At 42.4% G+C, this 12,272-nt stretch overlaps 1 protein-coding gene across 5 annotated transcripts in view; it reads right to left on the bottom strand.

The window, feature by feature from the left end:
• Positions 1-287: 287 nt before the first annotated feature.
• mmy (UDP-N-acetylglucosamine pyrophosphorylase mmy) overlaps positions 288-12,272 on the bottom strand; it is a 105,092-nt gene continuing 93,107 nt past the window's right edge. For 4 of the 5 annotated variants that reach the window (XM_065455754.2, XM_065455755.2, XM_065455758.2 and 1 more), the window contains 3 exons: positions 10,283-10,321; positions 5,218-5,290; positions 288-816 (listed from right to left, as the gene is read on the bottom strand). In XM_065455754.2, coding sequence (XP_065311826.2) covers positions 715-816; positions 5,218-5,290; positions 10,283-10,321 — 214 coding nt within the window. In that variant the 3' untranslated portion in view covers positions 288-714. The remainder of the gene's footprint in view (positions 817-5,217; positions 5,291-10,282; positions 10,322-12,272) is intronic. The other variant, XM_065455757.2, reaches the window with a different exon arrangement.

The following is a 12,272-nucleotide window of genomic DNA, read 5'->3' as shown; positions in this document are numbered from 1 at the left end:
TCGCTTGGTCATGCATCGTGGTTGAGTAAAAATGTAATATGCGTGAATGGAAACATTTTATGAAGATTTTACTTTGAGAACACGTTATTTGCGTAGCCATATCCACGTTTTAGACGAAGCCTCTTACAACACCAGCCAACACGAGCCTCGCAGACACATATACCGTCATTCCCATGACGGCACGGTGCCCCCCTAAGGAACTCCCATAGACGGTGGCTCCAGATTACCATCTAGGTGTTATAGTGAGAAACTCTATGCGAAGAAGAACCGAGCCGATAGCCAGCAACTCGCATCAGCAGTTCATTTATTCCCTCGACGGGGCCTTCCTTCTCAGCAGGCTTATGTACAGCTTTCAACTATTTACAACGCGATAAATTGCGTCCCCGCTTTGCCCCTGTAGCCGGCCGCGGCACACATGCCTGCCCTGCCAAAAACCCCCCGTGCTGCAAACCAAAAGCACCGGGGAAGACTTCAAGCACATGCGACGGAGTAAAGAGCTGGTCCCGAGAAAAACCAAAAAATACGTCTGCCCCAAGCGGTCCACAAAAGTGCGTCAGCTACGGAGAAATAAAAATAAAATAAAACAACTAAACAAAAAAAAGAGCCACTGCGGAGTAGTGCTGGAGAGTCGTCGATGCGTTGCTGGGGCGCTCCAAATGCACAAAACGAAAAGCTTGATCCCGGCTCGCGAAACGCCAACAAGCCCCCCGCCGGTCAGTCCTTGCGCGTTCCGTTCTGGAAGATGGGCTCCTCCTCACTGCTGCTCAGAAGCACGGGCGGCACGAACTTCTTGTCCTTCACGTACTCCTCCAGACCCTGCGCGACGGCAAAAAACATTTTTCACACCGAGCTTCACGCGTGACGGAAATGCGCTACAAAAGAGTGTCAAGGGGCCACTGCAGATTGAACGCTAAATTTGTTTACGCTGATGAAATACTGTCGAACGTCGTGATAACGAAGTCACCAACGACCCGAAAATACATTCGTTATAACCGATATTCGTTATAGAGACACATTCGTCAGGTACTGATTGGGGCAATTTTTTATTTTTCATTTCAGTTTTATTCAACGTATTCAGAAGTGTTCCTGAAGAGAGGCAAAATGGTACTGTGTCCTGACTGGGCCCACTGTTCTTGCTGCACTTTGGATATCGCTATATCGGATAATTCGTTACATGCGTGTTCGTTATAGCGAGGCTTGACTACATTTTTCATGACCCGAAGACAACGTGTTGGCTGCACACAAGCCAACAAAGACGCCATATGCAGCCGCACCCGGACTGCCCACATGAAAATGGGCTCTGAATTTCTAGCTGGAAATGGTCTTCCCAGCCAGGTTTCCAACTGGAATCAGCCCTTCCAGATGGAAATTTTCCAGAGCCAGCTGGAAATGGCACTTTCCAGCTTGAAGTGGAATCCTCCTCAGCTGGGAATGGCACTTTCCAGCTGGAAGTGGAATCCACCTCAGCTGGTTTTCCAGCTAGAAGCAGCACTACCAGCTGGAAACTACTGGATACAGCATTTTTTAGCTGGAAACAGCGCTTCCAACTGGAAACAACTGGATGGAGCATTCTCCAGCCGGAAGTAGAATCTATCGACTGGAAAGTGGAGCTTCCCACTTGCATTGAGACATTTTTTGTATCTGCAACATGCCCATATTTAGCCCTAGGTGGTGTTTGTATCAGAACGAAGAGCTTTTACTCTTGCAGCAGGAGCAAAAAAAAAATATATTTTTATTTCTCTGCGTTGTGACAACAATCGTAATTAATTGCATGAACTGCATGGAAATGCTCGTCACTCACGGTACCTTTGATCGCGATCGGGCCCGATCGGGATCTATTGCAATCGAAAGTGTCCTGTGTGATCGAGTTGCAAAAAAAAAAATATCTACAGGAAAACTGCCACTTTTATTGAACCTTACTTGTAATAGACAAAAGCGACGCGCTCTTGATCGACACTGTATATCTTGCTACACTGTCGATGTTACACTAGCGAGGAGCTTGCCCGATTGGTCATGATGAGCCGTTGCGCAAACGGCTAGTGTTTACAGCATAGCAATTCCTTCTCTAACAAAAAAGAGCCTTAACACGTGGCACCTTCAGCAGTTCAGGCTGCAATGACCGCTGCTCCTATTTTTTCCCGTCTCCACGACGCCACTACAATCGCCGCCATATTTGTTGAATACTTAGGAGCTTTAGTCTCGTATCTTGTCTTGATCTGCTCTTTTGACACGAATAATAATATAATAGCGTGTTATTGCAATATCAGTATTTCTCAGAAAAGCTCGGGTTTTTATTCACAGCAGCAGCATTACACAGGCAGGCCGAATATAAAAAATGTGACGACGCCACAGGGGCTCTAGTTTCGTACAGCACATGGCGGAAACTGTCACGGCGAGGCAATTTTGCGAGACAACGGGAGTCTCTCGGGTGGTCGTGTGATCAAGTTTTTGTGAGGAACCTGCATGATCTTGCGCATGAAGTAATTATTTTTGGACAGTTCCTTCTCTGGACGGTGTTACAAGTACAGGCAAGCATCAACGGTTGTTATTGCTGTACTTTGTGGTGTTGTGATTCACCAGTGCGGATCGAAGAGCACCGTTTTCTCCAGCCCTGATTCTACAATTTGGAGGTAATTATTTCACTTGCTTATGTTTTGAGCGTAAGTTAATGTTTATTTTTATCCTGTATGTTGGCACGCTTGAGCATGATATCATAGGTCCCTGCTGTACGTGATGTTCGTATACAGGTTGATCATTTTTATGTTTTGCGGAATTTGGTAGAAATGGCTTGTGGCAGATATCATAATTCTTGTCGCTGAGCGGAATTATTCGAAGAGGTGGACATTATTAGCATGCGAAATCGAAAGACATCTTCAATTAATTAGCAAAAATTGACAAATTAACTTATTACCTTGCTGCACATATTACAATGTACGAATTGTAGCCTGTGAGTTTGCAAGATGGATCCACCTTAAATGAATTTCCAGAATTACATCAGTTTCGATATATTATTTTCTAAAGTGTGAGACGAATAAGTGGGCATTCCAGTTACTTTTGTGCTCCAATACATAAAAGAGCGTTTTGTTAAGAAAGTAAGTAGACCAACAGTGCACCTTTACGGCGAGTTTGATGACACATATTTCTAACTGGTGTCATTCTGGAAAGTAAGTCCAAGTGGATACGCCTGGCAATCTCAATGGCTACAATTCGTAGATTGCGATATGTGCCGTAATGTAATAAATTAGGAAGTTCATTATTGAATTTTTTAAAATTAGTTCAATATGTGTTCCGATTTTTCGTGCAAGTAATCTCCTCTTCTGAAGGATCCAGCTCAAGGACTAGAATTACGGTATCTTCAACAGGCGATTTGTTAAAAATTGCATAAAACTTAAAATTATCACGCAGCATATGTGAAGTGCTTGCAAGTTTGCGTAAGCCCCTTTTGTCTCCAATAGCCCACTTGAATATATTGCCGTGCAGTGTTTGTGCCCAATGTTGCACATACGTACGTCTATTAAATACTAGTGCGTATATGTCAATCTGCCCAACGCAATAGAAGCACATTTATGGCTTGCTTTCACTGCAAGTGCGTGCTCGCAAACACGTTGCATGAATGGCAGGCATTTGAATAGGTGCAAAACAACTATAACATAAAAAGATTGGCCCTCAAGCTCCTGTTATTCAGCAGAGAAATGCTTCTTGGGAGGCTGTTGAGTTACATCACACGCCTAGTTCAAAATACAAATGAGCTCATTTGAATTCTATTTGCACTAAAGCCACAGTCAATGGCGCTAAACAATTTAAGAATCATTGCATAGCTTCTGCAGCTCAAGTTCAGAGCCTCTTGAGAGCTCAGGTTGAGGCCTTGCGCCACATAAACTGTAGAAGGGTCTGTGATGAAGGTAAACTGTGGTACTGTCCAAAGGCTGTTGATACAATCCGCGTGATTTTGGTAAAGGTCACTGTTTACTAGAACTGAGTGGATTAAAGTGATGATTGTTTTAAAGTTCACTCACTATGTCTAAATATTTTTTTCAGATGGGGTACAAGGAGAAGTGCAAGTGTATTCCACATCTTGAGGGAGGTGCAAGATATGCTTCCGCAATCCTTGCTGCAAGTGTTCAAATAAATGGTTGCAAGTTTCAGCACCGTGCTGTTTTGGCTGCATGTATTTTCACCGGACCAGTTGGTCTTGCGGCCAGTCACATTAGGAACTAAGTGTGACTTGCGACAGCAAGCTAAGATCCATGCGAGTTCTGGCCAGTTTGTATCCTGCTTGATGCGAGCTTACACCCTGGGATTTCACCTAAGCATGGCTCAACACCATGGTGTTGTCGCCAAGGCTCAACACCATGGCGACCGGTGCTGTGTGCCAGCCCGGTCTGAGGGTCTGTAGACCCACAGTCCGGGCTGGAGATTCTAGCTGGAACTTCTTCCAGCTGAATTACAGCTGGCATTTCTGGCAGCTGGATCCAGCTGGAAGGCCTTCCAGTTGGGACATATTCCAGCTGGATTATGGAACCGGAAATTTCACCCAGCTGGATTTTTTCCAGCTGCCTTCCCAGCTAGAAAAGTATCCAGCTGGGTGAAATTTCCAGTTCCATAATCCAGCTGGAAGTAAAAACATTTTCATCTGGGTGTGTATTGCCGCGCGACTGGCCGCTTGAGGTACGTTGTGTGAATTTGCGGGCTCCTTTCACGCTTTTGAAAAAGACTATTCTGTAGCACGTATTGAGCAACAGAAAGCCGTATCGGGAGTTTTTCATGTTGCTCTACAATTTTCTCATTGACCCTTTTCATCTAATTATAATATTTGAGAAGTTAATTGAATAGGTCTAATTATGAAATTAGGTAGAATGAAAAAAAAAATAATCCGAGTATCTCCAAGCAACGGCAAACATGACCTTGGTTCTGTCTAGCTACGTGGCATTCACATATTTTTAAACACTGGCTAAAGTTAGCTGGGACACCATGTGTGCGTGTGCGTACGTACGTACGTCTATACACACAAACAAAAACTACAAGGCTGAAAATGTTACACAGAGCACTCCCCAACTCTTGTGCACAAGTTTGAGCACCAATAATATAAGAAGCACCAAAGGTAAAAGCCTCGTGCTACAACATTTGCTTGTGCAACTAATTGCATATGTGCCTTCTTTTAGAGTCCTCTGTACTCACAAAGCACTGAAGAGCACATTTAATGAGCAACACACTTACCTCACCATCGTACGAAATGAGCGCGGATATCTCGCAGGCAACTGGGTGTTCGTACTTGAGGTCTTCTTTTTGACTGGAATCACGAAGGATAGTGATGCATAAAAATCTATGATCAACAGCAAGAACAGGATGTGCACTTGTAATGCAATAATAGCCCTTCTGTAGTCTGCAGATAGACTAATTACAGTTCACAAGAAATTATTCAAGCCTGTCCATTTGAATATACCAGTCGACTCAGACAAACATTCAAACAATGTCCGAAGATGGCTGGGTGCTGAATTCAGATTCGTGAATCATGAGCAAGATAAGCCTTAATTTTCACAGTCAAGCTCATCTGAGTGTTGATGGGCACCGCTATGAGATGGCACCACTGACAAAGTCATCTTTAAGGTCCCCAAATATAGTGACCTTAGGTAGCGAGGTCACTCTACTCGCAGAGAGTTCCTGAAATGAACACTCTGTCCTGTCGGCCGTGGAATCCGAAGATGAGCAATAGCTTACTCTATTAACTGTACTTGACACAAAACCACCACATGAGAGTTTACTTTAAAGAAACTTGCTAACAACTTAGCTTCAAGGAGCATTCCACCCCTTTAGATAACTAAAATATATGTAGTACCAAAATGTTAGCATAAAATGTGATTCAGCCACATTTAGAAACAACAGCTTGCACTGAGGTAGTGCAGAAAAAAAATTTTAGCTTTAAAATTGAATGAGTTTCTGCTTTTAATATTGCCTGGATTGAGCATTGAAATTTGAGCATGAGTATCTCGAATTAGGTGGATTTTTTCAGGATAAAAAAAAATGGGAATGCCGTAAAATGCAACTGACCCCAAATTTTCCATACAGAAAACTGCCCCCAAGGTTCTAACAGAAAAAGTTAATTAACGAATTTGTGTCATTTTAAGTAGCCTTCTCAACTTAGGTTAATAGCGGCAAAGTACGCTTGCCTTGCCTTACAACTCCTCTGCGAAATGACCTGTATAGTCTACAGAGTCTGTAAATCTGTAAGGCCTAAAAAAAAAAACCTTGTATATACAACACGATGCCTTGAAAGCTAAAACATCAGCTAAATGGCAAGGACATGTCGACAATGCTTCAATCGGATTTAGCTAGTAAGGTGAACAGAATATCAAGTTCATGCACTCAAGGAAGTGACAATGGAGTTTCTAATGCTGTTAACTTGCATGTTGTGGTCAATGCTACAGAAACTTTGAAAGTAGCCAACAAACAATGCTTACTGCAAGTGCAATTGCCCTCAAATTCCAAGCACTCGCATCAGGTTGAAGGCCCTACGGATTAATACTGTATTTGTTTGAATCCAGCCGATGGGTTCTTTAAAAATAGAGTTACGAAACTCCTAGTTCGGGTTAGATTCGAAGATTTCATTAAGGGGTGTTGGAACTGGAAAAATGGCACGCCGCTAATGCCAGCGCCACGAGACAGTGCTGTAGCCATCACTACCGGCTGCTGCAGCTGTAAGGACCGCATTGCATGATTGCAGTGTGGGCTCAGTCATTGCTTTCTCAGAGTTTGCATTGGGTGAGACACTCACACAATGGAACCGAGAATGCTGCGTCACTACATGCAGCGAGTTGGGGATAGTGCGTGGCTGGCACTGGAAATTGGTAATAAATGTCATTCGCTTTTGTGGCTGCACTTGAGGAAAGTTTTCCCCCTGACCTTTCAAATTTGGAGGGTCGGTTTAGAACTGAGGCCCATCCAGAATGGAGTAGATAAAGTATACCAAAGGTTCCTGTGACAACTGCCTTGGATTATGAAAGATAATATGGGTTTCGAGACAAAACTGTAATGTTTCGCTGACCAGGCTTAACAGCAGTGGCAGATATCATAATTTGCACAATAACTGCCAATACGACTAATAAGGAAGTTTCCCTGAATGTTAAGACTTTTAGGGGGCATGCTATAACTGCTAAGAACTGCATGCTTTGCACCATTTTTTTTTTCAGAAACACGTACTCAATATTCAAATTAAGATACACTGCTCAAGTTAATAATTCCAGATTATGGAAAACTACCACAGAGTTAGTATAAGTAACTCACACCAGGGAAGAAAATGATGGGCAAAAAAAAAGTGACAACTGCAAAAAATGCCACCATGATGCAGTTATCATTGTAGCCACTGCAGTTATTCTCAAAATGGCTAAAGTTAATCTTGCGTTGCTCTACAAGTACTCAAAATATAAAAATAACCCTCTGCATGTGGCACATAGATATGAACTGCATGTAAAGTTCTTTTTATATATTTTGAGAAAGAGCTGATGACTAGATGGCGCCACTGACTCGTGCAGGGCTTGGAATCACATGTGCCGTGTCTAACGGTCTAAATCACAATTTGTCATTTGTGCTTGCTGTTGACTCCTACTTAGGACTGTTTTACGTGTACTGGACGCGACACAGTTTCGTTATGTCATGAACTTTCTATTGTTCCACCTCATCAGACAATCATGTCATACGGGGCACTAGAACGTAAAGCTATTCCAAACTTTTCTATTCCAAGTTCTGCAATCAGCCCTCTGTGATTGCTCAAAAGCTTCTTTGAGCCACCCGAACATCCTCTCTCATGCGACTTCACGAAAACCGCGACAGCTCCACATCTGATATGATATGCACACATTGATTATGCATGATTAGACCAAAAAACAAAAAATATTATTTCTGATTGAACACCTTTTTGTCATTAGCCCTCTGCTATTGGTGAAAAGTTCTCGGGCTGCACCCACTTTGCCTATCTATCATGCGATGTCACATAACCGCGAAAACTCATCACGTCAAAGGGACGTGTACACGTTGAAAATAAAAAATTAAGTTATGGGGTTTTACATGCCAAAACCACGATCTGATTATGAGGCACGCCATAGTGGGGGACTCCGGAAATTTTGACCACCTGGGGTTCATTAAAATGCACCTAAATCTAAGTACACAGATGTTTTCGCATTTCACCCCCATCGAAATGTGGCCACCGTGGCTGGGATTCGATCCCGCGACCGCATTAAAAATACATTAATAAGCTGAACAAAACTGAATTTCTTTCCGAATACCCAGAGACTGCCCCATTCTGAAAGGAATAGCACATGGCTGCCCGCTGATTGCTCAGGCACTGGCTACTCGCACCTGCCAGAGAGCATGGGTTTATTTGCATATAATAAAACTTTTTGCATGGCTGTATAACATTATCGAGCCCCATTGGCACATTTACGATGTCGCTCCACCAACTCTTCTTTGCTGAGGATCTGTTTTAGCAGCATTCTTAACCTTCCCCGTTGCACGCCGCCGCAATTTTCGACCAGCCACCGCAAGCTGGTCAAAAAGCGCAGGGGGAAGCGAACCAATCGTAGGCGCCGGCACCACCCTCTTTATCTGGTTATCTATTTTCAGTGCGCTGGCTCAGCCCCATAGAAGCCCTCTCCACTGAAGCGTGCTCCTCGCCTTTTGCCAACCAATTAGATGAAGAAAAACGCTCAATGTAGGCATGTTATTCATTTGGAAGGCGAACAAAAGCGATCTTCTTTAAACAAGGAGGCGTTTGATTGGGCTGTTCCAACAACGCTGCGGGTAACCACCCCATGCATGCGTCGGCGGTTACGTAAATTTGACGTGTCAGGAAATTCGAATGAAAACACATTGGAATAGTTTTACATTATAGGGCCCATGGTGTTACTTTTCTTAGAGCTTACGTTTGCATATGTCTCAGCAGCTGGAAAGTATCAAATCAATATTTCATAGCAGCACCCATGCAGTTGCTAAATCTAGGCATGAGCACTACAGGGAGCTTTTCCTGTATAGTTAGTTACGTTAAGAAAAATGTCTATGCAAGACGTCTAACTAGAACAGAAATGCATTTCATAGCACATTATGAGTCTGCACTTTTCAAAACTGACGTAAGGCACAGTTTTCTTTTATAATTCACATTTTTTTAAACCATACACAGCATGTTGTACTCTACTTCTTGAGTAGCATTACTCTAAAAGCGTGCATCACTTGCATCAGAAATAGGAATGCATAATAATTTAATCGTCAAAATAATGCTAGTTAAGTTCTAAATTAATTACTTCGCAATACGTTTGGCAGACATTAGCCATTGAGATTGCAAGTACTAGTACTGATTTGGAAAAAATTCTGAGGTTGAAACCAGTTTCAAAATGTTCTAAAAAAGCGGGACAAAGTGCACTGGTGTTTCAGTTATATTTCGGCTTCAACACATAAAAGAGTTTTTTGTTAAAAAATGTAAGCGAAATAACAGTGCAGTTATAGCGAAAGTTGGACGGCGCATATCTCAAAACTGGTACTAACTTCAAAATTCGTTCCAAGAAGATAGACCATGTGAACTTACTGGCCTCAACTCGTAAATTGCAGTATGTGTGATAAAGTAATTAGTTAAAAAGCGCAATTGTTGAAATTTTGTTAATTAGTCCATTCTGGTGCAAGTAATGCTGGCCTCTTCCAAGTAATCCAGCTCATTGTGTATATTTGTGTTATTTTCCACAGGTGGTTTTTAAAATCCTCCTAACATTCAAACATGGTTAACATTACTTTTTCACCAATCTTATTATGGAGTACACTTACACCCGAATTGAAAGAAACAATGCCTAAACATGCATTTAGGCTAAAGATGTTTTCATTCAATGTGTAACTGCTGCGTTCCATTAAATTCGTTGTGTTTCACAACGATTCTCAAGCTTGCCACTTAAATTTTTTATACTGTTTTTGTTACTTTTAACATACTGATTTTGGTTTTTATTATATGTTCGCTATAATACCTTTTCTCCTGTATTAACATAAGAAGTCCTTCCTACAGTTTATAACCTTGAAACTTCCTTCTGCATATTTCCCTATGTATCACTGCTATTGCATTGCTAATAAATATTTATTTATTTACTTACTTATTGAAAAATAAATACAATAGTTAACAGCTCATAAAACAAGTCAATCTTGTTCAGGCACATGATGACACACATCCGGGTGCACATTGGCAAACCAATGTTCAGACAAGCCCAGCCACCGCTTTCGAAGTCATGCTCGCAAAGTATTGAGGCGGCAGTACCTTTTGTGGTCACCGTGTCCATTCTCAGTTTCCTCCGCACTGTTGAAGAACATGGTGGCAACAGGTACGTGCAAGAGAGAACGCATGCAGTCTTCAACTAGGGTGCAAGCATGCTACAGCACATGAGAGAGACATGCCAGTCAGCAGCCAGACTGCCTACCACACCTGTCACATGGGCGCAAAAAAAGAAATGGCATCCAAGTTTGCTTTGGCAGTAAACACCACACGCATGCTAATGTGATGAATCTTACTGGGCAATCTATAGAGAACGTTTTTTTTCTGTCCCTCTACAGAGAATAATTACGTTTTTCGCTGCTCAATTCAGAGCGGGTCTGCATTTTCCGCTGGTTGTTACGCATCTCAAGAAATGCAACATGAACAGAGGTAAGGACACTGTTGTCGCCCTTACTTATACCCTGTATTTATACCAGTTCATTAGGTACGAATTAACATAAGGCTCCTGAAACACTTTAAGAGCTATATAATTTGGCATATTTCGCAAAACAGGAGCCCTGCATCACAAGAGGGCCTCCTGAAGTATGCACAAATGCTTTCAGGAAAACCACAATTCACTTGCAAAGATATGAACGAGTTGTGGTTCAAACAAGCTCACAATATTGCAAAGTCATTGGTTTTGCAATAAACATCAACCTGCATCAAACGAACTCTTAGGAGCAACCAGCAATTACCAGATCCGCTAGTGACAATTCGTTGTTAAAGAGAAAAAGTGCTATTGACTATTTCCGCCATTGCCGTTTCTGCCCATGGACAGGTGTGTGTCCCATGGGACTGGCCGAAATGCAAAAATCATCTCAAAAAGCATATGTACAGCATAAAACAACAGATGGAGACAAAATAACAAGTGCAAAAGCTTTTTAGAGCTATTGGTTGGCTTGCTTTGCTATGAATTTATCTTGCATCGTGCATGAAATGAAAGAAATCAGGACGCACAAACTATTTAAGTGCAGGCCACACAGCACAGGCAGGTGAATATAGACATATACAAATGATAATATGATTCATTGCCCATAATTGGGTGCTCCAGTGGAGGTTTGGAGTAACCCTTTAATAGCGACATCAAAATACCTTCGTTGTATTCTACATTCATTACAAGCATGTAATTGCTGTATGCTGAAATATCGGCAGAAACATTTTTGATTTAGCTCGTTACATCTGATGATTCATTATATTCATGTATGTTACACCAAGTTTCAAACTTAGTTATTTTTGGGGGGGGCAATTAGGCAAACGAATTTGTGGTACTGGGCATCACAGAACTGTGCAACACTTGCACATAAACTCTTTAAAGGGATTAATTAATTAATTTAAGGGGTTTTATGTGCCAGAACCATCATCTGACTGTGAGGCATGCCATAGTGGTAGCCTGCAGATTAGTTCTGACCACTTGGGGATCTTTAACGTGCACCTCAGTCTAAGTACATAAGTGTTTTGCATTCTGCGGAAGCAAAGTGTGGTCCCTGCGGCTGGAATCAAACTCGATACCTTGAGCTCAGCCGTGCGACGCCATAGCAAATGAACTATTGTGGCAGGTGACAAAGTCATGCCAAGGTCCCCACATACAGCGACATTAGGTAAGCGAGGTCGTCGTTCTGACAGAGTCTCTGAGACAGTCTCTCACCTATCAGCCATGGACTCTGAAGATGAGCAGTAGCTTACTCCTGTACTTAGCACGTAACTACTTCGTGTGAATTTATCACCGATAGCAACCTGAAAACAATTCAGCTTCAAGCAACAACACAGCAATGTAGCTATCACAGATTGGCATGATGATTTTGGCTTCTACATTTCTCTTGCATCGAACGAAAACCCAAGCCTTGTGAACCTCAGAAGAGAATATCGGGAGGTGTTGGAGTGCCCTAAATAATTAACTAGAAAACCTGCTTCCAGGGGCACAGCCAAGATGGACACACCAGGCACATGCCTCCCTCCAAAGTTTCCGGGCACCTGGGATGCCTGGCATAAGACGACG

The sequence above is a fragment of the Dermacentor albipictus genome, unplaced genomic scaffold (assembly GCF_038994185.2).
Source record: "Dermacentor albipictus isolate Rhodes 1998 colony unplaced genomic scaffold, USDA_Dalb.pri_finalv2 scaffold_129, whole genome shotgun sequence".
NCBI classification, from domain to species: domain Eukaryota; kingdom Metazoa; phylum Arthropoda; class Arachnida; order Ixodida; family Ixodidae; genus Dermacentor; species Dermacentor albipictus.
This window is presented reverse-complemented; position numbering and strand designations above follow the sequence as displayed.